This window comes from Ammospiza nelsoni, chromosome 4 (assembly GCF_027579445.1).
Source record: "Ammospiza nelsoni isolate bAmmNel1 chromosome 4, bAmmNel1.pri, whole genome shotgun sequence".
In the NCBI taxonomy this organism is placed as follows: domain Eukaryota; kingdom Metazoa; phylum Chordata; class Aves; order Passeriformes; family Passerellidae; genus Ammospiza; species Ammospiza nelsoni.
Window position 1 is genome coordinate 23652859 of NC_080636.1, and position 26549 is coordinate 23679407.

The 26549-nt window shown below is 40.9% G+C and overlaps 1 protein-coding gene across 7 annotated transcripts in view; it reads right to left on the reverse strand.

Moving 5' to 3' along the window:
- Nucleotides 1-706: 706 nt before the first annotated feature.
- The window catches only part of APBB2 (amyloid beta precursor protein binding family B member 2), a 163472-nt gene continuing 137629 nt past the window's right edge, over nt 707-26549 (reverse strand). For 6 of the 7 annotated variants that reach the window (XM_059469815.1, XM_059469813.1, XM_059469814.1 and 3 more), the window contains 6 exons: nt 9544-9658; nt 8901-8988; nt 7719-7802; nt 7094-7209; nt 6142-6321; nt 707-5519 (listed from right to left, as the gene is read on the reverse strand). In XM_059469815.1, coding sequence (XP_059325798.1) covers nt 5352-5519; nt 6142-6321; nt 7094-7209; nt 7719-7802; nt 8901-8988; nt 9544-9658 — 751 coding nt within the window. In that variant the 3' untranslated portion in view covers nt 707-5351. Of the gene's footprint in view, nt 5520-6141; nt 6322-7093; nt 7210-7718; nt 7803-8900; nt 8989-9543; nt 9659-25871; nt 26370-26549 lie in introns of all 7 variants that reach the window. The other variant, XM_059469816.1, reaches the window with a different exon arrangement.

A 26549-nucleotide genomic window follows, 5' to 3' on the forward strand; every position in this document is an offset into this window, starting at 1 on the left:
TGCTAGTCAGCTGAATAGTGACTGGACAAAGACTAGCTGCCTGTCTTTGGAAACAGCTGTGGGCTTCTAAGCTGCTCCCTTTTGCTATCAAAGATAAAATAACTGTAAAACATCTACAACTGTCTTGTAATCTGAGTAGAGGATAAAAGGAAGCACAGAGATACTTTTAACAATAAACCTGATTTGTATCTAGAACTTGTAAAAATGAAAGAGACAGCACAGCAATACAGAAAGACAAAGGTATCTGTGGCCCAGAAATCTTCCTCTAGGCCACCATTTCAGATACTTGGGAAGAGTGTTGCCAGGAGCATCACCACTGTAGTGTGGGACTTAACCAGTTTGACATACGGGTCTGGATTTAGACCCATCCAGAGAAAATGTTATAACATCTCTATTTTGTCTTCACCCACACCAGTCAGTGTTACTGGATCAGCAGTAGTTTTAAGAAAGGATGTGAATGATATTACCCCAGCAGTGTAGGCAGCTGGCTCTTGTTCATCTGATAAATATCATTGCTTCACTGAATCAGTGAAATTTCTTACAGCATTTTAATGTGAGCCAGCTGTCCTATACAAAGACATCCCTCACCCTCTGCATATCCCTGTGAGCAATCCATGCTCCTTGCCTGCTCCAGTAATACAATGAACTCTACTCTTATTTCTGAATAAACTTGTTAGGATAGATTTAGACCAATACACATGCCATGTGTAGAACCAGAAAAAAAAATATTATTTTATTTCAAAAACATCTTGGAGGAGGAGGGATTCTACATGTTGGATGGAAGGAATGGACACTGTGGAGATTTTTTTCCCCCCAATATGGTTGTTAAATGCTTAAAATAAACTTAAGAGATTCTGCAGTTAAATAATGATCTTTTTTAAAAAAATCAAGATCTGTATAATTCATTATGAAAGCTGAAATTACTTGTAAAACAACACACATGTGTCTAATAACAGAATTTCTGGGCTACTTACGTAATATCTGCCATGATGTCCCTCACTTGGCCTCGTCTTGCTTTCAGGAATTTGCATTTTTCACACAGTATGGAGGTTAAACCAGTCAGTGTCTTGATGGCTTACCAAGAATATCAGAGAATGAATTTTTCAACTGCAGGTCACCAGCTTACTTTGTAAGCATGGAACATCACATGGTGGCAACACCTGGGACTGACTTCAGATGGCTTGTAGGTAGATGCCTGTAACAGTCTTTTTTCAGTAAAACTGCATCTTATGTAACTATTTTTCTGTAATCCAGTTGTTTATTTGTCATTTTCAACTAGAAACTGTTGATTCAGCTTTCCAGATACAAAAGTTCTCAGAGTACTGCTACTGCCTCTAAACCACCAGTATGTTTTTCCCTTCCCTCAACCACCATTCTGAACAAAATAATTTTGCAGTTTCATGGAGCAGTAACAGGTGAGACAATCACTTTATGCAGCTAAATTTATTCTCAGAACAGATTACATTTAAATATGGAGAAGTGGTCAACAGCAGGGAAAATTGTCCTTTTGTTGTCAGTCATGTACTTTTATGTAAGACTGGGCTCTGCTAATAAACAGTGTTGTGTTTCCTTCTGTCTCACTGTTGTTAAATCAAACCTGCATGGGCTGATGGGACAGCACATGTGACAATGTGTTAATTAATGTGCCCAAGAAAGGAGTAATGCATTTGGGGGTAATGCTGAAATGCTGTGCCCATACTGGCTCTTGAAATGAGAATATTCTCTTTTCCATGGGTGATGTACTAACACTTTTAGATTCCATGATGAATGATCTATGAAATGCTTGATAAAATTAAGAAATGTAGAACCCTTAGTGACAGCCTGGGTGTGAGCTATTAGATACTCCACAATTTTTGTTCCTCTGCCACTGAAGGGCATATTTCTGTAGGTACAAGTGACTCTGCACAGGAAATATATCACTAAACCTTGTTTTATTGTGAATGGATTCTGTGCTATTCCTATGCTACTTTTGTCATTCCCAGTTAACCACCCTGTAGGTGGCCTCCATAGCCTTGCATCTCCCACACCTCCTTGCTCCCCTGTAAATGAAACAGTCAGTGGCTTAAATAAAACCTACAGCCAGCACTACAGATTTCAAAAGAAAGGCTTTTATCTATTAGTCATTGACTGTGAATATAAATCTCCTTGCTTCTGCAAGGGGGTGTGTTAATGACATGACTGACTGACACGTGATACCTCTAACTTACTACTTGCATTGAAAAAAATTACGACATTAGCTTTGCTTTACATGATTCTTCTACAGACTTCAATAAAAATGTGACTATAAATAATTACAAAGCCTGCCTTTTTTTAGGCAACCTATGGTATACAGAATGGAGAATGTTACAAGAGCACATCGAGTAAAGACAATACATCAACATAATAAAGCAGGATATTTCAGTAAAAATAGAATAAATAAAATAAAAATATTTTAAGCTGTATTTAACAGGTTAAGTTAGAATATGGCATCAGACATACAAGGCATAGTGAACATGGCTGCCGGTCTACAGAATCACTAGGTATTATAAAAAATGCATAGATAACTGAAGGGTTGCTATAACATCAACTAGAACAATTGCAGTTGCTCAAAAACACACACACACCTCATACATACTTTTTTTTGGCCATGGTAAAAAGAGCGTCTGAATATATTGTGAAACAAAAGATAATAGGCTTTGCAATATTAGGCTCTGATTCTGCAAACACCTGGGTGTGTATTAAATCTTTTGGAGAATTAGGAGCTCTACTGAAGCAAAAAGGCCATGTATAGTCAAATCATCAAGCACACTACTTAAATATTTGCAAAATCAACAGCATTTTGTTAACAGACATAAACCTTTTAAAACATACACGGGCGAGTGATGCACAGCTTTTCAAATACCCTTCTGTCTTCTCAGCCCTGCCTGCAGTTGCCTGCATTGCTAATGAAAGCTAACCAGATGTTCTAGCCTTGACAACGTGGATGTAGAACCTTTACACTGCTGTTTGCCAAGTGTTGGTTTAGTTAAAGAGAGTCTGGATCTCTCTTGGGGAGAATCAGCATGGTGCAGATGCAATGAAAAAATTCCATTATACTGTTTAAAATTAATTCACTGCTGTACAACAGTTGCCAATCTCAAATCACGACATTGTCAGCAGGAACTTTAAAAAGATACTGTCAAAGTATTTAATTTAAAATAAAATAAAATGTGAATCACTAGCACAAGGATGAACAAGGAAACTTTTAACTTCACAATCCTACCTAAGGGTACCTGTTAGCCACCACAATTTGAGAGCAGTCATCCCTGGAAATATTCAAGACCAGGTTGGATGGACAGCTTTGGTGAAAAGTGCCCTCTGATAGGGTTTGGAATGAGATGACCTTTGAGGTCTCTTCCAAACCAAACAGTTCTGTGATTCTGTGCTAGAAGTGAGTTTTACACTGCTCCTAGCAGGGTGGCTGGGATCAGGACTGGGAACTACAGAAGCTATATGCAAGCTGCCATCCCCATGCTTTGTGCTCTGGGTTTGTTTGCACATCCTCCCCTCCAGCCCTCCTTCTCCAGCTGTGCAGGCAATAGAGGTGGTGCAAAGGAGGTGGCAAGAGCGTGAGCCTTGAGAGGGGAAAGAGCTGCTTCAGTGCCCGACGTGCAGGATCGTGGTCATGAAGAGATCTGAGCTCCTCAGAGGATCAGCTCTTCAGAGGGTATTGTAGAAAGCTAAATTTAATTACAATAGTTGCATAGCCAGCCTTCACCTGACACTAGCTCATACATCACACTGAGTTTGGTAATGATTTTCCTGCATTTTTCAGCACAGAAATTTCTTGAATCATCATTATTTTCCTGTTGTGTTCCTAAGTTACTTCGCCAGGTGTGGTCATTAATTTCTTCAAACAAGGAAATAAAAAAGAAAATAGTTTGTTTATAACAGTCTCTTGCATATTAAAATAAAAGAGCTATTGTAACAAAAACTTTGCCAGTGCTCCTTTATCACAAGATTTGCAGACTTGGGAGACAGTTACTGTTTGGAACCTAGCTATAAATGGAGGCAAAACATTTTTAACACTAGTTAAACATAATGTTCCAAAATCTGTACCAATCTGCAGGTTTAGACAGAAGATGACAAAGGAAGAGACTGAAGATGCAGGACTGCATTTCAAAATCAGCCTGAGGTACAATTTTGAGGGCAATGCTGGGCTGATTTTGAGGGTCTGCAGGTGTGTAAAGCAAATCAATCAGATGAAGTCTTTGGAGCAAAAGCAGTGAAATCCAATTGCACCACCTGAAACACTGCCCTGTTAAAAAACAACTCTCTTCTTATTTTGTTACAAGAGCATTGAAAGTAAAATAAATTTCAGGAAGTTTTGTAAATAACAAGAAATGTAATTGTTCTTCTGGCATGCTAAGTATTCAGCAACAAACTCCAAGGGAAAGGGGGAATTATGCAACCAGACACTGAACTGAACATTTCATCAAACACTTGTATAGAAAAGGTACGGAATAGTTTAGTCTCTATAACAGTTGTAAGAGAATAAAATCACTAACTACTTCTTCTTATTCCTGATTGGTTTGAGCCCTCCATGAAACAAATTATTTTTGATGAATTAATGATAGATTTAGGAGAATAAATTTAACAGCCAGCAGTTGAATTTGTATGTTTAAAGCTTAAAAGCTTCACTGGATCACCCTGCAACTCAATTACTGAAAACACTTCCGTATTTTTCATCATTGGTTTGGTTTTAAACAAAATTCTTCTGTAAGACCATAATGTGTAACCAGAAGATGACATAATGACACTACAATTCAAAAACATGTCAGGGAGATGTTAAAGTAGTTGCTAGACCAATGCTGACAAACAATTTAAAACTAACAGGTGCAGTTCTGTAAAAATAAAACTTGGTATTTAATCTACAGTAATTCAATGGTAGCTAATACTTGATACCTATTCCAGTGTTGAAAACAGAGCAAAGTGCTGTAGGATATAAGATTGGTTTATGACAAATCCAGCTCAAGAAGGTGAAATTTTTAACTCAGACATCATTCACTCCAAGGATTTTAGCACGAGTTCACTGGGAGGGACGTGGCCATATTCTCTTTTTTGTGTGAGTTTAGGTAAAGTTCATGTATTTACAATCAAACAGACCTTCCATTGCCCATGATGTAACTCACTGACAGCAAAAAAATTATTCATGCTTCTTTTCATATCAGGCGATGGTGGCAGGAAGGAGAGAACATGCGTGTGTAACATTGTTTCCATGGGGTGAACTCTCTGAAGAGGAAGCATCGGCAGCTGCAATGGAAGGGCAGACGTGGTCCGTTCACTGGCCCCAGTGTGGCCATGCTATCTTCAGTCACTCGGTGCGAGAGCAGCTATGGCATCTCGGGCACCGGGCGCTTCTGTTTCAAAGTGTCAATGAGGGACAAGACTCCTCTTTTCACGTTGGTGGTGACTCTCCTGGTCACCGAGTCTGCGGGCGGCGGCGGCGGCCGGACTTTGTGTGAGGGAGGTCTGGCTACCAAGCACTTCTGATACCGCAGCTGCAACAGAGCAAAGCCACTCTGAAACCATTTCTGCAGCAAGGAATTCACTGACCATTTCAAATACACACTTCTGTATTTTCTCATTAGTCAAACATCTGCTACGTCTGCTTTGGCTGTGGCAAAAAGCTCAGCTGAAGTAATGGGAAATTGGTCTATCAATGTTTGGGCAGAAACTGTCCATTAGCACACAACAAATACGGGAATAAATCATATAAATACCAATTTGAAAACTGAAAAGTAAGTTTTCTGGGTTCAGTTACTCTTGCAAAAGGATTATTTTCTGGATTTCATAACATGAATCCAAGCAAAATGTTTTTTTGGCATTAGATAATTTGTGTAGTGAAAGAAAAGATTTCTAATTTGCATAGATGCTGCAGAGGTTAGGAGGGAAAATAATTAAAGGGGCATTGTTCACTAAGCTGGTGCTTCAAACATTAAAATGTTTGGATTTTAATTGATTAAATATTTTTAATTGATTAAATTATAATATTAATTCTGATTTTTATCTTTCTTTTCTCTGTCTTGAAATGAATATAATTACAAATTTGAAAAAATGCAAATTTATGGAGGCAGTGAAAATCTAAAGTGCTATTAGATGCCTTTGAAGAAGGTTACTTACCATACAAGCAGCCTGAACAGCTTCTGATACATTGCCTGCATTAGGTTCACACCAAAACACGTGGCACTCAAAGTGCTGGTTTCCCGTGTCCATGATGAAGGCGAAGGTGTGGATGTCCTTGCCCACCCCCATGAAGGACAGGAACCGCACACGACACTCCACCATCACCTCCTCTTCATTCTGCTCAGGAACCAAAGGGTTCAGCATTACTGCTGCATGCTCTGTGGAACTTTCAGTTTTGATTAAATGGGAGGATATCCTGATACATTATTGTAATTCCTTCTTATCTGTATGACCCAAGCATGCTCAGGCCTGGGCTGGATCTCTCCCTCTAGGCTGCCACTGAGGCTTTGAGCATTGCCACAAAATTTTAAAATGTTGCACACTTTGGAAGCTGCTTGTTTTGTGAAGAAACCAACAACGTGGGTACATGGGTATAATGACTCCAAAATATGCTCCCCTATCACTGGTGTGTTATGGAGATGTTGATTTAGTACCTCATCAAAAAACAAATATAAAATACAGTATTAGTAAGTCCCACTGTGTTAACCTCTATGGAAAATGCTCTACATTTTCTTCTGTAACACAGATTTTTATATTACTCTTGGCATCCATACCAAGAGTAAGGCAAATGCAGTTTGGAATTTAGGATTGCTACTACTTTGGGCTTAACCTACAACATTTTAGGCTTGAAATTCCTAGAAAGGAAAACACTGAATTTAATTATCTAATGAATATTTATGGTAATTTATTTCTGAGAACATGCTTGGAATGATAAATAAAACTGGAGCTGATATGAGCAGTAATAGCCTCTGCATATTCTGGAAAGAAATAAAATGCAAAATAAACAAATTAATTTTAGTTTAAATTAACCCTACTAGCATTTCTGTGTTCCTGGATTTCAACACTCATATAATTTTAGTTGTGTTATAAAGAACACAGTCTGCCTTACTGTTTCATTGATGACTGTGACAGTAGCATCAGCAACGTTCATGGTAACTGGCAACCAGTCATCTTTGCTAGAGGAAGCCATTAGACTTTCAATGGCACTGTTCAGAGTATCCATTCCTAAAAAAGAATAAAATGCAACACTGAAAAATAATATATATATATATATATATATATATAAAACAACAGATATTTTTATCTTCACACAGCAGTACAGAAAACAGATTGTTTTGGATTCCTTATTACCTTATTAAAATCAATTTGATAATGGAAGAAGGTATTATGAAGCTGTATTTCTCCACCCCTGGAAGAGCAAAGCAGGTGCCTCTGGCTTACAAAAAACCAGGATAGCATCTTGTTTAGCTTTTATACTGTTTCAGTCTTTCTCATTAGTAGCAGAACTCATATTCAGAGAAAGCTGTAGAAAGAAACTCTGCCTTCTTGGCAGCTCCCAGAATACCCTGTTTGCAAAACAAATGTTCATGTGATGCCCTGGATATTGGATGTCTTCATGCCTGATTCATGTGACTGAAACAGAAGAGGTGCTACCCTCCAGAAGTCATGCACTGGCAGTTGATGAGCCATTAGTTTAAGCAAGGAACTTTGGAATTCACTGAAGTGTTACATACCCACAGGTTTTGCTACAGGTAGCATGCCCAGGTACTGGACATGAAACTTCTGTACCAGTTCTGTCTTTGGTGTTGGGAAATCTACTGCATGGGAACAAAAGTCAATTTCTATTAATCAGCATTCACAGCAGAAAAAAAAGCATTTTTATTTCATCAATAATATAAAACTGTTTACCCATTAATTGTACTCTGAAGGTATTGCATTGATTTAAAGAAATTTTTATTTCTTCTAACAAGAACAAGCCTCAATCATTTCTAAAGGAATTTTTGGTCTATGCTTAGCATAGAAGCACGTTATAATGATGGCATATTAAACCACAGAAAATATGGGTCTCTGAGATGTATAGACCTAAGTTTCACTACAACAATTATGTAAAATCTGCTTTAATACCATCCTTGCTAATATGTTAAACACAGTCTCCAAGTAATCAATACTACTGCCTGAACAGAACACATTACACAGACCATTGCACAAGCTGATGTATGGATTAGGAGCAAGATATTCAGTACAAACTGGTGGATCCAGAGGCATATAATTTTCTGAAAAGCTAATGCAAAGTATATTTGTTCTCCTGGAATAGTTTCAAAACAGCAGCTACTAAGATGTGACAACACCACACAAAGGCAACTTCCTTCTACCATGCAGTAAAGTGTGCAAAAGCTGGATGACATCCCAGCACTTGCACCCTTGCCTCAGAAGCTGCTAAAATAGATGCTGAAACCTAGGAGGAGAACTCCTATGGCAATTCTGAATCCAAGTGAGTAATTGGAGTATATTCTGGTTTTAAGGAAGATTTGGCCAACTGGTGCAGTCTCAAGTCAGGAGGTATTTTGATTTGAAAAAGACAATATCCTGAGTAGCCACAAATAAGTATGACTGTGTTTGAAACACTTGCATTTCAAAATAAAAGAGGAAACGCATGAGTTGACATAACTGAGCAGGACTCCATAACTGTCACCAAAACCAAGAAAAATACTTAAAGTAATACAGGAACAGATTACAATCAGTCAGATACATTAATTATAGATTAATGATATAATAGATTATATTACAGATACATCAGGATACACCCCTGACTTCTCTACCCAGCATGCTCCATTTTTGTCAAAATCTGCATCAGAAACAACACTTATCTAAACCAGGACCATCCTGAGGAGGATACTAGCTGTACCACACAGTACCTTGCAGAGGAACATCAAGGGTGACATTTGTCCTGTCTTGCAACGAGCTGCAAGCCATAGCTTTAGCATTTTTCCGTTCAGCCATAATCTGAAGAAGACAGTGATAATACAGCATTAAAAAAATATATATATAGTACAGCAGCAACTACAATCTACTCATTTTACAACCCTATTTCTGAAATCTGAAATAAGTCAGAGAGTACATGACTAAGCAGGTTATTCTTTTTAAATAACAATTTTAACAGTTAATAATTTTAACAGTTAGCAACTATTTTTCTTGGTCCTGCAGGATAATACCATTGAATAACACCATTCAAACAAGGTTTGATTTATTTATGGAGTTTAACATCATTGTTTATTATTAACTGAACCTCTGTGTTCTTTTCCCATTTTGAATCTGCAGCTTCTTTATTATTCAGGAAAGCCTTTGGCCTCTACACACACTTGTCAAATCAAAGGCACATATCATCCTCCTCAAATGTAAATGCCTATCTATTTGCATCCTTTCCCTTACAAATCCTCTACACTGTTTCTCGTTGCCAGTTACATAAACTAAACTGGCACTGCACACAACTGCTGATTACATGTATAAGTCTCAGGGACCTCTGAACAGACAAATGCAGCTGATTTTAAATCCACTTGCCTTTGAGCAGATTTCGTGTAAACTTGTAGCAATGGCTTTTGCAGGTGTGTCACATCGAAACACATGACATTTCAGAATTCTGGTGTCCTTGTCTCTTGCCACGTAAGCAAAGTCTCTGTGTAAACAAGATAAATGGACACAAAACATTAAAATCGGTTGTATTTCCAAAACTGCAAGTCCTACATCACCTTAACAGGTGTATATCTCAGCTCTTAAGGTACAAAATATATACCTTCCACAAAGCAGGCCTACAAATGTAGTAAACTGCTTACCCATGAAACACATATCTAATCTATATAATTCAAAACCTTAATCTATATAATTCAACAGCTCATTACGGTTTCCTAACCATGCAACTTACTCAAGTTACAACCTGTAATTCCAAATGCAATTGTAAATAAACAGCAAAATTTACTCAAATATATTACTGAAGATGAAGTAGAGAGAGAATTACATATTAAGACAGAAACCGTATGCAGCTCTTAACTGCTAGAAAACCCCAAGAAATAGCATACAACACTGTAGTCAGAGAAAAATCATATTTCAAAGTGTATAAAGTGCTTAAAATATGCAGATAGTAATTAGAGATCTGGTTGCATAAGGGAGATGTGAACCTGCTGAGCTTTGCTCACACTAATTGCCCTAAATTTCTGACCTTATTTTTTCAAAAGTTAAATAAAGCTGCCCTACAAAAGGGATTTTTGTACTGCACTGGCTGGCTAGTCACCACAGCACATACAGCTTTCTAGCATGGATGAAGGAAGTGCCATGACAAGGTTTATTTGTTCCAGGCTGCTTAGGAGTTGGAGCTCTTCTGAGACAGTCCAAGTGACACAGCTGAGCCAGGAAGAAGCCTGGCTTTGCCCAGCTGCCATCCCTGCGATACCAGACTCCCTCTTTGCTGGTCTTGCACCTCTGCTTTTTCATGTCCTCCAAGCAACCACAGCTTATTCCTACTTTGTGTCCCTCTTGCTACCTTCAGATTTCTCTGGGACTTTGCTCCGGCCTCTTATGCTGAAATTCCTTTTCAGTGTCTTTCTGTTTTACATATAAATAATTACCAGCAAAGCTCTCAGTGGTGAAGAGATAGGAGGGATATTCCTAAGCCACAGGCCTAGTATAAACTAAAGTACTTCTGTATATAAAAGTCTGTAAATATTCTGAGCAGGGTTTAATGTACCATGGATGGCCAATTTTAAAATTCATTTTAAATGCTCCAGAATTGAAGAATTTTACACTGAAGCTATCTAGGGAGAATCAGTGACTGTGGCAAATGGATTTCTGGCCTTCCTGCTCTGTACAAGACACAGACCCTGTCCTGCAGTTAAGTACTGTGCCTGTACCTAATTGAATGGCAGATTTTGCTCTTCATGAGCCCTTGCAATATAAGGGCTGCTCAGTAACAGGTACAGATGGTTGCTCCATCTAAGTGCTTTGCAACCTGAAGCCTGATTAATAATATTTAAAAAACCCCCAAGCTACACAAAACTGTCAGAGCATGAGATTTGAAAGCAATTGCACATGACAGCACCAAGCAGAAACACTGAATGAAGCTGAGGGCCCCTCTCCGTGCCCCTGCATGCCAGCCTGCAGTGGTGGCACACATCAGGGAGTGGGGCAGCACCTTCCCCTGAGCCCTTCCTGCATGGAGAATGGGCTGCCCTGAATGTGAGACACAGGAATCCTTTGGGACAGCTTCACCCAGCTGATGGTGACCTGCAGGACAAATCATACAGCAGTAATCCAGGAAGGTACTGTCTGTTACAGAAGATGCCCCAAGGCTTCCTCCCCAAGTCCCTTGGCCACAAGAGCTTTTTGCATGTTGTTCCCTTTTTCTGCACTGCAAGATGCTGAGTTTCAGCTGGAATCTTGCTCCTGGAAAGAGACTGGTGCTTTTGGCTCATCTGGACATGTGCCAAGCCTTGCTTTAGAATGGTTTCCTCCTCACTTAACTCATCAAAAGCAGGCTGGAGACTCCTAGCTGGACTCCAAGAGAAGAGGGTGTGGATCACCCGCAGCTTATGAAAAACTTGCAGTTAACGGGAAAAACATGAAACAATGTGCCATGTCAAAACCCCCTGGGATTGGTGGTGGGTGCTGGGAAGGAGCTGCCAGGACCACCTGGCCCAAACCTCAGCACTGCATGCAAGGCTTGTGTCCTGCCCCTCCAGCCTCTGTAAATATTTCTGCTTGTGATGGTATGCAGTCATTAACAAGGCTGTGTAACACAATTACAGAAGAAAGTGACACACCAGCCAGTAGAGCAGTTTCAGGCACTGAGAGCCAATAAAACCCTGGTGGTGGTGTTGCAGCCTCACACACCAGTGTTTCACCTGAAGTATCTGAACAGCTTGAACAAAGTAAACCAGCTAATCACACTCATGGATTGTGAATATTCATAAAGCTTCAGATGATCAGGGCCTGCATCTACTGAGACAAAGTATGAAATGTGAGTTCTTCTAAACCTGTGGTTTACATCACACTCAGCCCTGCCAGCACTATCTGTTTTCTAATCATCAATCAGAATTAGCACACAAACCATCCTTCCCCCTTCTGGCAGTGCACAGACAGTACCACTGATGCCATGAATCCATGGAAGTCACCCAGATGCTTGCATGGGTGGCCCTACATGGCAGCCCAGACCTGGGGATGGGCACTGGCTGGTGGCAGCTGGCTCCTCCAGGAGCCTTCAGCCCTGCTTCAGGCATTTCCAGGCACCCAGAGAGCAGAGCTCCATGGTTGGTCTTGGAGAAGAAAGGCACGGCTTTCTGAGGATTTCAGAGTATCTGCTTCCTACAGCAACAATGAAAGTTAGGAAAAGTTTCGTGTTTCCCTACATAGGACCACAATGGAACAGCTTCTTTTTTGTCCAGAGCATTGAATCCCAAGTAAGGCAGAAGACCAGTCTCTGATTCTTCCTCCACTTCAGATCCCTTCTGGGCTGCTTCATCTATAAACCTTCATTTGACTGCAGCTCACTTGAAGCTGATTAACATTTAAGTGAGATTTATGTGCAACAGGCCCCTGGGATAATGAAGAAGTGCTGAGCAACGTGCTTGCAATAGAAATTTACGGAAAAGGGCAAATGCCTCCTCTTACCACTCCCCTATGTTTACATTCTGCTAGGAAAACCAGCAAAAAAAGAAATGAAAAAGCCATTACAAAGCCCACAGCTGGTCAGAGAGCCAGCACAGGGTTAACATCACATCTCATCCAGCTGGCCGAGCCTCTGTCTCCATAGGGGTGTGCACACAAAATCAGTGGGATGAGCAGCAAGGTGTTTAGTGGGAGAATGATGTTGCAAACAAAGCTGTATACTCCTAAAATTTCATAACAGAAGTGCAACACTTCAATTGATACAGGATTATAGAGAAGTGCTGCATAGAGAGTATTTTTAAATTTAAAAAAACCATTTGCACACTACATCATCCACTAATAACTTTCCAGTTATAGGAACTGGATATAAATCAGTAATCTGGACAAAAGCTAGAAAAACAAAAAAATAGATAAGAATTACTTTGTGCAAGACTAGGTAAGACTGGTTCTGCTAAACAGTTAAAAATTTGTAGTAATTTATTTTGAAAGAATACAGAACTAGAGAAAGACATTTTAAAAAGCAATTTTGAGAGTTGAAAAGACAATGTAAGGTGCTAAGTAGAAGGGAATTAAATCTCTATTTGCTCTTTTACTCTCTTTAATTGGCAAATGCCTACAGTCATTGACTAAACCCTAGATAATCATACCTATTTAACACCTGGCTAAACATCACTTAGCTGCTCAACCTTGGATGAATATAATCACATTAAAAGCAATTTATGCTAATGCTGTCCTGTTTGAGTAGCAGTTATAACCATTTGCCACTATTAGGGTAAAGTCCTAGGAGGCATCCCAATTAAGTACAGCCTAGAAGAGTAGCACATCCTCCATTACCTTCTCACATTAAACTTATTTCTTCAAAAGACTGTAGAAGAATGTAGAATTGCATGAATCCTTTTGGTTAAAAACCCCTAACATTCTAGCCTTAAAGTATGAAATAAAATTTTTTACTCTTCTCAATAAAATTAAATTGCTGCTATTTAAAACATCTACATTAAAATGATACACATGCAGGAAAATGTACACTTCCTTCCAGATTTATGTATTACAAATTGTAACAAGAATCCTTGAACCACAAAATTATATTCTCTGGGTTTGTCTTAAAATTGACTGAAATTCATCCAGAATAGCCTAGAGGAGATGATTTCTCTGAACTGGTGTACAGATTCTGTGACTGCAGGGTCAGGGAACAGATACCCCAGGCTGTGGGGAAATCATCTCCTGAGCCTGTGACTTCCAGGCTTCCCTTTGCTTTCCTGCAAACAGCTCACCAGAGACTTAGGAGAGCAGGGAACACAAAGGGAGAGCAGGGTCAGAGGCACCTGGCAGGGGGCTGCCATTCCCTGCCAAGGCTTGAATGTCCATGGGAGCAGAGGAGGGGAAAAGCAAGAGAAGGGAGAGGAGGCAGGTGATAAAAGCAGGCAAATGTAATGCCATCAGGACCATCCTCGGGTGGGTTTTTCCATGACACACAAATATTCTAATATCATGAATGGCAGAGCAGATGAAGTGCAAGAAACCCTGCAGTAATATCTGTTAGAAATTACAGATCCTCTGCATTAACATTTCAAGGTTTTTATCCAGGCTTCTTGTTCACATAGGAGAAAGGAGAATGGCTTATGGCTGAAATAATGTTTGTGACTGTTCAGTTCACTTGTCTTTTTATTATGGTCCCACCAAGGAACTTGCAAAGTTAGGGAGAAAAAATCCAAAGGTAAGAAAATGATAATTAGATGAAACAAGCAGCATTCACAAACACTGCAAAATGTGTTTGTAAAAGATTTACTGAGGACCTTTCAGCTACCAGATACCAGAAAGATACCAAGTGAAACCACTGCTTCCCTTCCACCTGTTCGAAATGAAACTCATAGCCCCTTCTTCAGGTGAATATGCAGCCAACACTGTGGAATCAAATCCTGGAGGAGGAAGAAAAATAACTATTCCCAAGAGTCTTCTCTTTTCCATTTCTGTTATACAGTAGCCACATGTACCCTTCTTCCCTCAGTGATGAGAGCTGGAAGTGATGCGGGGGAGAGAGAATTTTCCCTGTGTTTCTGACAGTTGCTGGAAATCCTAAACACACATTAAAACCTTTCCTTTTTCTTCACTCCAAGTGCTCCACCTCACAAAGCTCCTCCACCTCTTTAGCTACTCTCCAGCTACGGCACACTTGGCCACCATGACATTACCCTGGTGATGAATTTTGGATCCAAGCAGTTAAAATGCCCTCCCCAAGAAGAGGGAGGGAGACTTTTGGGATGCTTTTCTTATTTTAGTTTTTACACAATTTGAAAATTGATTTCCTTGCAGCAAAACATCAGTTCTTCATTTAAATAAATTCTTCTCAAATAGTCTGGCATTCACAGAGTGTAGCTTGTTTTTCTAATTCAAGCATAAAGTTTGTAGGGCAAATTATCCCCTGCTGAAAGGCTGTTTGCTTCATTCCTTGATAATGTCACTTGCTAACTCTGAAGGAGGAGCTATGGCTACTTTGTGTGATTCTCAGAGGCTTTAATCTGGCAGCTCTAAAACTCACAGCTGCCGGGTTTTCTTTGATGTCTTATCATCACCACAGTTCTGTGTGCTTCCAAAATTTGTTCAAACCCTCTCAGAGCTGATAGGTCTGATACCCAGCTCAGCCCCCTGAGCCCAGAGCTTCCAAGCCTAAGCATTTGCATGACTTTCACTCCGATTTCCTTCCTGCAGCCTGATCTTAGGCAGCTGCAAAAGCTGCTCCCAGAGGGGCTTCCAGGGTCTCAGTGCTGCCTGCCACCTCCTCCTGTGCCCAGGGGGCAGGAGCCCTGCCAGCCTCACCAGCATGCAAGGTGGCTCTGAGATGCTGCAAAGCATTTCCTTCTCTACACCAAGGGTTTATTCTATTCCTGCAAAGGGCCACAGGTTTGCATCAGCTGGAGTCATGGCCAAGTGCAATTGTCCAGATCCATGAGCTCTGTTAGCACAGTGACAACAGTACAGATTGTACAGCTTAAATGTATGTCCCATGTTGGTCCTCCTTCCCAGCCTCACCCCACAATCACAAAGCCAAAGCACCACCATCATGGCAAGGAGGACACTCTGTCCCATGTGCCATGGTCACCACCAAGGGGGTGCCCTGGGAACGGAGCTCCTGCAGGACTGGCAGCCCAAGGAGGCTCAGACAGCAGTGTGTCACATCCAGACAGGGCTCACTGCTGCTCACCCACTGCTACACAGGCATGGCAGACTCAAAAGTCAATCAGTAGCTGAGATCTCTGCTTGTTTTATGGATGGATTTAACAAAGACAGAACTTCTGGGACAGATGGTATGAAAAATCACTGGCCACTGACTTGGTCAACACAGATTTTTCAGGGTGTTATGTTGGAATTTTCCTTAACTACTTCACAATAATTTTGAAATGTGCATGGTGAGGGGGCTGCCTTCCTACCCTCTGCAGCAGTTTTCAAAGAAAAGGCACACAAATGAGGTAGTTTATCAAGACCATTATAGCTGCTGCTTTTCCCTGGAAGCATTGTAAAGTGGTGCTTTAACTCCTCAGGATGGCCAGTGTGATGAATCCTGAATTTCCTTTAAGTAAATGAATGTGTTATTATGCCTGTGTTATTATGCCTGAACAGCCTCTTTGCAGCAGATCCTGTAAATTTGACTTTGACAAATTAGTATTTAGATATTTTTGACAATGCTTCTGTCTTCCAGATCTAATTGGAAGACACAGGCTTTTGTTTAAAAGGAATATTTAAAGATTTAATAAGGAAATACATCAAGTTGAGATGCTCAAAGCTCTATAACAGATTTAACTGAAGACAGAAGACTACAGCAGAATAGTTAATTTCTCCAGTGTGATTTGTTTTATAAGCAGGGCTTCCTAGCTCTCCTTTGTTCTTTATTATTCAGACAGAGAACACAGCAGTTGTGCACAGACACTACACACCAATCTGCTTGAAGCACACTTTTGCCAGTGCTAGGCTGGAAGCATCATTGCTCTCCACATGCACAAAACCTACATTAGACTGCAAAGCCATAATCAAGAAAGTTCAAATATTTCCCTAGGCCAACACTGCCTGAAGAATTGATTATAAAAAAGTCAGGCCTGGAAACTGTGCTCATTATATTCCACAAAGCAAACACGAGGAACGGTGTGCATCTCTAAACCACATTCTTTCCACCCAGTCCCACTTTCAAGATTTTGCAATTTAGAAGAGCAAACAAACCCCAGATCTCATCTGAGGGATGCAATTCTATTGCTGAGAGCCTTTGGAGTGGCTGCAGCCCTTGTGCTGCAAAGCACCTGACTACAATGCCTCAGTGTCTGTGCTGCCATGAAACAGGAAGCATTGTGGAGAATTCCAAATGATCCCTTTGTACATCCAAACAAATCAAACCGACTGGGGACAACTTTTCATCCAACTTAAAATACAGGCAGGCAACCCAGACAGACTGGAAACAAATACCAAAATATTAAATAAACATTTACTTTTTAAAATCTCGCTAAACTTAGCTCTAAATCCCCTGCTCCCAGGATCATGTTTTTTTCAATTTTTAAAATAAAAGTTGAGATTTTAACACTGTCTTGTATTTCAGATTCCAGAAAACATCATCATCTGAATTTAATCCCAAGACTAGAAGCAAATACTAAGACCCACTGCACTGCATGATTTTAAATTTTCCTATTATTTTAGAGGGCCTGAGGGAAAAAAAACCCAAAACAACCAACAGCCAGTATCAATTGGACAATTCTGTTAACAGCAAATTGAAAAGGTGACGGATATGAATTTACTCACTTAAGTTGAGCTTCTGTTCACTGATACAAGCAAACCAATACAGCATTTTTCAGTGCATGCCAGAAGGATAAACACAAAAATCGAAAAATGACAATAATTTACCTCTCTCTGAATCCAGGGAAGCATGAAGAAACAGAAAGAGCAAGTTAGAAAGCACTCAAGCAGACAGAGCTCCAGCAAATGATAAGAGAGGGTAGCTGAAAAGTGCTGTACATGTAACATACACTGTTTGTTTGTAGCACAGCATTTCTAAGCATACGGCCACTGTTTCCTCTCCACACCTTTTTCCATTGAATCTTGTTGCTCTGAAGTTTGGATTGTAAACATGCAATGAAGCCAAGAGGCATCAGCTGAATTCAGTGAGGCAGTGCAGACATATCAACAGTGGGAGGTAATAAAGCTTAAAATACCATACAGAAGTCTGGGAAGTAGCATGCAGAAAGTATAAATAGACACAGAAAGTGCATGAACCTTCCTTCTTCCAAAATAACACCTTCTACAGCAGACACTGACAAAAGAAACAAGAATAATTCTTCAGGTTGTGCAAAACCCTACACTGTTTAAACTCAAAGAGTAGAAAGCAGGTTGTGCAACCTTTACATGGTTTAAACTCAAAGAGAAGAAAGATTGCCATCAGTTTTTTAAATGCCTCTTCCAAATGCTCATGCTCCAAGGTCACCTGGGGTGCTCTGAAAGTTGCACCCTGAAGAAGTGACAGCCTGGGGAACACCCTTACATGAGCACTGAACTGAAGCCAGGATGTATAAAATCACCACACACCTTCATTTCCAGAACACTTCAGCAACCACTAACCTTGGTGTGACTTAACCCACATCCCTTTGAGAAGGCAGACAGGAGAGGCACAAGCTTCCCTGGCTGGAGGCTGCCTTTCTGTCCCCTCCCTGTCCCCAGAGCTGCTCTGCCTGCCTCCTGAAGGGCTGGAGGAGGCTCCCTGCAGGTGCTGGCACCTCCCACAGCCTGCAGCCCTCCAGGTGATGGCAGCCACCAGGAACCCTGCCAGGGACACGGGAGTGCTTCTGGAGCTTGTCCTGTGAGGAAAGCACAGCTCCCTCGGATGTTACACAAAGGGCTGGCTGGGCTGGGGAAGGATATGGGCTGCTGCCTGATTCTGTGCACCTCTCCCTAAACACTGGACATCCCTGTGTGCAAGGCACAGTGTCTCTGCAGGGACAATGGCCATTCTCAGGAGAGCTACTTAGTCCTGCTCTCCCACTCCTCCTGCAGGCACCTCACAACTTCCCTTTTCTAAGAAGGGCTTATCTCTAGTGAGCATCACAGCATGGCTCATGCACTGTGTGCAAAAATGTGGGACCCTACATCATTCCAGCTTGTAACTGACTCTTGGGGAAAAAAAAAGAAAAAAAGAAAAGAGGTGGAGTAGAAAAATCATCACATAGCAAGTAATAAGGCTAGGATTAAAGTCAGATCACACTGAAGGGAAGGGATCCAATTCCCATTAGACATCTCATGTCAGCAAGCTTGCAGCAATCGATCTGTTACTTAGAAATGGCTTGGTTAATAGATCTGGAATAAACAGAAGTTTTCTAAGGCAGGTTTTAGCTAAACATGCATATGGTTCCCTAATTCATCTGTCCAAAATGGATGTGTATGCATGCAGCTAGAGATTTAATTTTTTCTCATACTGAGATGAAACCTCTCCTGTTGCACTTTGTACCCCCTGTCCCTTGCAATAATCTCCATGTGGCTCCTTGTGACCAACAGGAATTCACTGCACCAACCTCTCCATGCACATGTCAGAGCTCCATCACAATAGGTTTCACTTGACAGTGTGCTAGACTATTTCATTTAGGCTCCCCTTCCCATAAATGGCTGGATCATGTGGTCTTTTCACATTCCTTCCAATCTGGATTGTTTTATGGTTCTATGAAAGCAGCCAAGTTGGAAAAATTATCTATATTACAAATGTAATGGACTTTCCTAGAAATTTTATAACAGAAGCATGAAGCTTAGCTTTATTGTAAAGAAGAAACACATGGTGCTCTGCTCCACTCCTGTCATGCACTGACCTGGGAGTTTCCCCTTTTCAATATCCAGTGGAGACCAGTGTGGATCTCCCCTGCCAACACCCCCCTCACTCCTTTGCTTCAGCTCCACGGGCTTTCTGCTGGGCTTTGCAGAATCAGCAAGCACTTCAACTATTGCCAACATTTTATAAAACAAAGGGTTAAAATCTCAACATTGCAAATATTGGAAGTCTTTCAAATCTAAACACTATTAATACCATATGCCAGTGCCAATATGAAAATCAGAATTGAAAAAGTAGTATCTCTTTCACTTTCTGAGAAAACACAGTGTTTCTAGGTGGTATGAGAAGTAAACATTTATGATTTTCTTTGTCCATTAATCACTGATGTTATATGAAGTTGACAAACTGAGATTTCCATCTCTCAGAAAAAGCATTATACTGGAGGAACTGTCCTGTAACTTAGACACAACATACTGAGGGGAGGACAGGAAAAGGAATGCCTTAGAGACACAAAACATGACCTGCTGGAGCAAACTCTGAAAGGGAGATCTGTTAATTCCCCAATTGTTATGCAAGATACAACTGGACAGAACAATCACCACTGCAGCTGCCAGCCCAGAGAAAAGAGCAATGAAGGAAATTCAGGAAGGTGAGAGAAAAACAAGCAGCTGAGCTGCTGGACTTCCTCAGGCATGGAGAAATGAGTGGGGCTCTGGCTGCCGTGGCATGCATATGAATCAGGGGACGCTACCTCCTGCTTCTAACCAGTTAATTACTGCTTTGCAATTAAGTCAACAACTTCTCATAGAGTGCCTTGTAATTCATTAATCATTTTCATATAAAAGACTATTTGCCTGTATTTTCTTTACATTCTAGTAGCTCAAATCTGGTTGAATAATTTACCTTTAAACTTAAATAAACATATTTTTAAAAAACCACCCCAAGGCTAAAAAGTAGATACAGAAAGTTTCAGTTCAAGGGGCAGATTTTGTTGATTGCTCCAAGTGCCAGAAATGCTGCAAGAGCAGCTGCACAAATGCTTCTGTTTGGTGCCCTACATATCCCTTTCCAAGCTGACTGAGGTAAAACAGGTCAAGCCAGAGCCTGCCAATAACCTGGGAAGACAATCCCCAGAAAATTGTGTCAGGGTTGCTACACAGGATTTGAGATTCATTTCTGAGGGGAAAAGGCCAAGACCAAGAAAAACAGCCCATGACCTTCCAGCCTGCAGAGGTGTGAGAAAGGAGCAAACACTGAGAGGACACTGCCTTCCAGGGAAGGTGCTAACGTGTCTTCCTCCCCATCACTTCTGCCAGGCTCATTTATTCCAGGCTGTTTTCTGATTAGTGCCTTTAGGGACAGAGCATTGCAGGAAGGGCACCTGCCTCCCTGATCCCTGCTTTCCTCCAGAGTCCCCAAAGAGTGCTGTAACTGATGGGGCACTGCTTGAGTGCAAGACCATTCCGCATTTCTGTGCCAGGATTTGTACATCAGTGACTGATGCAAATCCTGGGGGCTGACACTGATGTGCAATGCCCACCCCATAAGCAGAGGGATGATGGAGATTTCACTGAGAGGTGAATGAAGACCCTTTGACATGGTGCTCATGAGGTGCTCACCTGCACTTCTGCCTGCAAGTTTGGGCTCAGCAATCCATGGAGAGTGACAAACTGGAGTGAGCCCAACTGTGGGCAACCAAGGCTGTAGGAGCCATGCTTGTTTAGCTTGGAGATGAGGTGGGCTTGTTTAGCCAGGGGACAAGGAAATGGGACAGGATCTAATTAATGGGTCCCACTTGCTCAAGGGAGGGTTTAAAAAATAGAGCAAACCCAAGTCTCTTTGCCAAGTGAGTGGGTAAACCCAGGGATATATACTCTAAGAGGCTGTGCACTCTGCTCTTAGAGCCTTATAAATATCAGCCTGAAGTGGCTCTGAGATAATCCTGACCCCTGCCCAGGTGTGGGCAGGAGGCTGCTCTGGCTGACCTGTTGCAGTCCATTCCAGGACAACTTTTTTCCCTGGCTCTGTAACAGAAGCACCTCCAAGCACAGATGTGAGATGTCTGTGCTGATGGACATGGTGATGCTGGGTTATGCAGATGATCAACCTATGGGACTGTCTCAAGAGGGAAGAAGGAAGCAGGCAGGGATGAAACAACATGCCCAAGAGCCTCAGCAGCAGGTGCCCCACACATCCAACCCTGTGGCAGGGACAGCAGGAGCTGTGCTGGGCTCCAAATACTCCACAGTTCCTACTGTTGTGTCTTCTGCTTCAACAAGGGCCACTGTAAGACTACAATGAGATGGAGAGCAAATCACACCAAAACACCTGACAGGTTTTGGTTTTGTCACCTCCAGAAAGGTATTTAAGTATCAAGGTGATGTTCTTGTGCTTGGATGATGTTTTAGTGTGGCACTGTACTGCATATAAGCCTGGGAAAGTGTAAGGAGTTTAATCCCTGTACCTGGCAGAGGTCTGCAGCCCAAGCATTTTGTGACTGATGCATTCAGCTAACTTTGTGAAGACAGGTTAACACTTCACACCTCTTCATTCCTGTAGCTTGCCCTGGAGTCTGGCATACTGCAACTTCCTCAGTTGTCTTTTTTAAGCAGATCAGAAAAAAAAAAAAAAAAAAAAAAAGGGCTGCCATGTGTTAACTACACCATAAAGAGCTACAAAGGTCTGCCCTGCAACTTCCATGGTCCTTCAACTTTTTCACATGGGACTACACAGACCAGCAGCAGCCCTGACCATCTCTCTTCCTAACAGATAACAACCAGTTGAAATGCCTTCGCTGTCAACTACCATAGAGTTTTAATGGAGTAAAACATATTTAACTTGATTAAGAATTACAGTCCATTACATGAGCCTTTCATCTTTATTTACAGTTACAAGTATTTGCCTGAGCACATCCTCTGAGGCACAGAAGAGGCCCTATTCTGGTTCTCTAATTTGTAATTACAAAGTCGAGGAGCACTTCATGCAACAAAATCCCTATGTAAAATGTTGTTACACCTCAACAACACAACATGAAAAAATAAAGGAAACAACCTAAATTTCTGTGCATTTGAAAGCCTCCTGGTGCTTAGAGAATGATTATGTCTTTCACTTTTGTATGCCATAAGAAAAATAGTTTCTTTTAATGAAAGGAAAATAGCCGTGGTTTATGATTTTTCTAAGACTTTGGTACAGTTTTTTGTTTATTTTGTTTTGTTTGTTTGTGTATGGGTTTTTGCTTTTTGTTTTGGTTTGTTTGTTGTTTGGTTTTGTTTTTTTTTTTCTTTTTTTTAAATAGTCCTTAAGCCTTTTGTCTCCCAACAAGTAGTGAAATTGCAGACTATTCCAGCAGGCTGGTTTTGAGTTTCTGGGTCCCTGCCATCACCAGGATGGAGACTGAGTAGAATTACAACTAATGCTTTCTGCATGAATCTCCTGTTCATTGTGGGCCAGATTGTGCCATCAATTTTTAAGCAATTCTCCACTGGTAGCGAAGAAGAGCTCTGCTTAAAAATTGATGGCTTGATCTGGCATTCTGTTGCTAATTATATATTATGAAACCTACTACAACCTAAACAGATTCTATTTTTAAAATTAAAAAAAATAGGCACCCGGACAAATCCATGTTTTGTAAAGACTAAATTTTACTCTTAAAACCAGAAGAGTTTGTTTTTGAGTACAGACTTTCTGAATCAGTCAGCTCCACTTACTGGGGCTTTTGTTATTTTGTCAGGTATCAATGTGACATCTAGCCATGAAACTATGAAAGTTTCATAGTTTGGTATCTGACAGCCAGGCTTGGTTCCTTGTTATTCTTAAGTCCTCTCCATAAATAAGCAACCTCAGGTCATTTTGCTGTTCCTTCAGGGTTTCCCTTATCTGCCCACACTCAGTGACTCAAAACCTGAGATTAAAGAGTGGGTGCACTTAGAGCCCCCCTGAAGCACATGGCCACCCCAGGTGTCCCCTCTCCTGGTGTAAACCAGAGACATCTTCCATAATACACTGCAGATCATTTCCCTCTCATGAGGACATGTTGGCTTGTTAGGGAAAACAAACACATTTCTGGAAGCACAAGAGGAATGTCGAACAGCAGGCCACCTTTCCCCCAGATCACTAGACACCATTTAAGATGGATGGATATTCCCAGGATGGTTGGATATTCCCAGGCAACCAGCAGTAGGACAAGAGGACGCTGTCTTAAGCTACACCAGGGGAGGTTTAGGTCAGACATTTAGGAAGAATTTCTCCCCAGAAAGGGTGATTGGGCATTGGAATGGGCAGCCCAGGGAGGTGGCGCAGTCATTGTCCCTGGAGGTGCTTAAGGAAAGCCTGGATGTGGCACTCAGTGCCCTGGTCTGGTTGGAAAGGTGGTGTTGGGTCACAGCTTGGACTCTATGACCTCATAAATCTTTTCCAAACTAACAGATTCTGTGATCTGTGATATAAGAATTTCTGGTTCAAGTTATTAAAAAATTAAGCCATAAAAGTATTTCAAATTTAGGAAAATTCTTAAAACGTATAAAGAAGGTTTTAATACCACATCAACATCAAAATACTACCAAAAAAAGAGAAAAAGGTCATGTTGTTTCATTTGGCAGACACCGATAAAAGTTCTGGGACATGCCAGTTATTTTCTAATAGGTGGAAATGAAACAAAACACTTTTTACTGACTTGATATCCCTGATCTTTATAACTGTTAAATTTCAGAGCTGACCTGTATTAACTTGATCAAGAGAATAAGGCTATCACAGCAAATTTAAGCTTTACAGAGCAGTTGAATCAATACTAGCACTCCAATATCAACTCTACAGAACTTTGTCCACTGTAACAGTTTTACTTCATGTCATGAAATACAGCAAACTGTGAATGATGAATCAGAAAGCCTTGCTGAATTCCCAACAGACTGCAACAATACAAGAAATACCACAGACCTTCAATACACACCTTGATTATCTAAAATACTAATTCAAATGGTTTGTTCTCCATCTACAACTGATCTATGTTTAAAATTTCTTCATAGAAAGGGTTTATGTATATACACTCACTTGTTGTAAAAGGGAAAACTAACCAGTACTTAAAAAAAGAAAAATTAAAACTAAAAAAACCCAACCAAACAAAAAAATCCCACAAAACAAAAAACTTAAAAAAATCATAACTGGTATTACATAAGAAAACCCCACTATCTTTCCCTTTCCCTCTTTTAAATTCTTATGAAAATAAATAGGCCACTTTTTACTGAGAAATGCTCCAGGGCTAAATAATGTTCTTTTCCTCACTCATAAGTTGTTATAATTACATTAACCACAACACAACAGCTACAAGGACATAAAGCCATAGTTTTAAAAGATGAAACAGATCATGTAGTCCCCTCATAGACTCAGCTATCCTTTAGAAAGCAAAAATTACTGCACAGAACAGGGAGAGCAATGAGGTTCCATACCATGCAAGAAACCTAATTGAAGAGTGAAGCTGCTGAGTTTAAAGAAAAAGATAAATGTGCTTGTCTCTCTTCCTTCTCAATACACCCAGCATAATAAGGATTCAAAGCTATATATCAATTAACGAATCAATGAAATTTCTCCTGCTGCAATTTCTTTATAAATTCACATAGGATTAAGCAAGCACAGAGACCTCAAGGCAATAGATTACATTTAATCATAAAGTTTCCTCTTCTGTCAAAAGACCTGCTAACTAAATATATTTAACATGCAGGTATACCCACATACAGTGCAATACTTTTGCCATTAAAGATATTCACGTCTTTTGAAAATTTACACAGATTGTTCAATCTTCATTGTCAATTATGGGCTGAGAAAAGAAAGCCCAGACTGTCTAGCTAGAAGTTAGCTGGGAATTAGCCATAAATAATTATACAGGTGGTGTATGTTGGGAGCGAAAACACAGAGCTTTCTTCGCTTTAGCAAATGAGGTCTCTGCTGTTCTTAATTGCAGCATCTTTTCATACATTAACATGGCATTAACAGGAAAAACAAATCATGATCAGCCTCTACAGAATCAGGCTGGTCAGTATGCAGTCAGTAAGCACAGTTTAGGAACATGTAATTCTGAGCTAAATACAGTCCCCCAAACCTATTAATCATCAGGATCCATAGTTAGCTTACTGCTCAAATGAGCACCATCTGAAGGGATAAAGGAGAGGGAGAACAGCATCCAACACTTACCGCTCAGCACACAGTCCAGCATTGCTGCTACAGTGCTCTCCTGAAGCTTGGTAAGTGTCAGCTCAGGAGAAAAGAAATCTGACTTGCCTTTGTCACACTAGGAGCTGTAATTTGCCTTGCAGGCATCCACACAGTAGCTTTAGACTAATAGACCACAGCTTTGAAAATACAGCTCGAGACAAAGGCTACACTAATGCAAAACTGTTGTCTGGGGGGGTGGAAGGGCTGAGGTTTTTTCCTTGTCACTTTTTAAGTTTCTTACCTTTTCGTTGCAGCTAAGAGGAATTAAATGCCAAGCACGTCATACAGAACCCCCAAGTCAATAATCCCCATCTCCGGTGGTTGTATTTAAGCATCCGACGGTGCAGAGCACTTGATGCAGCCGCGTGTTTGTACTTCAGCGAAGGGGGCTGAACACCCCGAGAACAGCAGCTCATTGACTTTGCAGTGCACTGAGGCACACCATGGCAGCTCCCACTCCCCCGGGCTGTGCTTGCCGGCTCCAGCTGCGAGGGAGTGGGTGCCTCTCCCTGGAGCCCGGCTCCGCCAGGGGTGTGTCTGCTCCTGCCTCCCATCCCCGGTGCCGCTCCCCGACCCCCAGCAGCGCTCTCTCCTCCTGCCACGCATTGTGTTTCTGGCCAGTAAACTCCAAAGATTAATCTTTTGTGACACAAGTAATCTTTCGGGGAAAGCTGAAGTGCACAGGGAGTCTGCCCCTCTCCATTTTCCAAAACCTCTGCAAAGCATTCACAACGTAGCTCTGAATGCAACACAGAAAGAAAGTCTCCTTAAAAAGGCAACAAAGATTTACAGCTAAATCCAAAAATTCAGACACAAGTAACAACTACATTTACTTCAATGAAATTACAGGTGCTTATGCTGGAAATGAGATTTATCCTTGAGCTGTAAAAACAAACATCAAATAATTTGATTTTCCAGA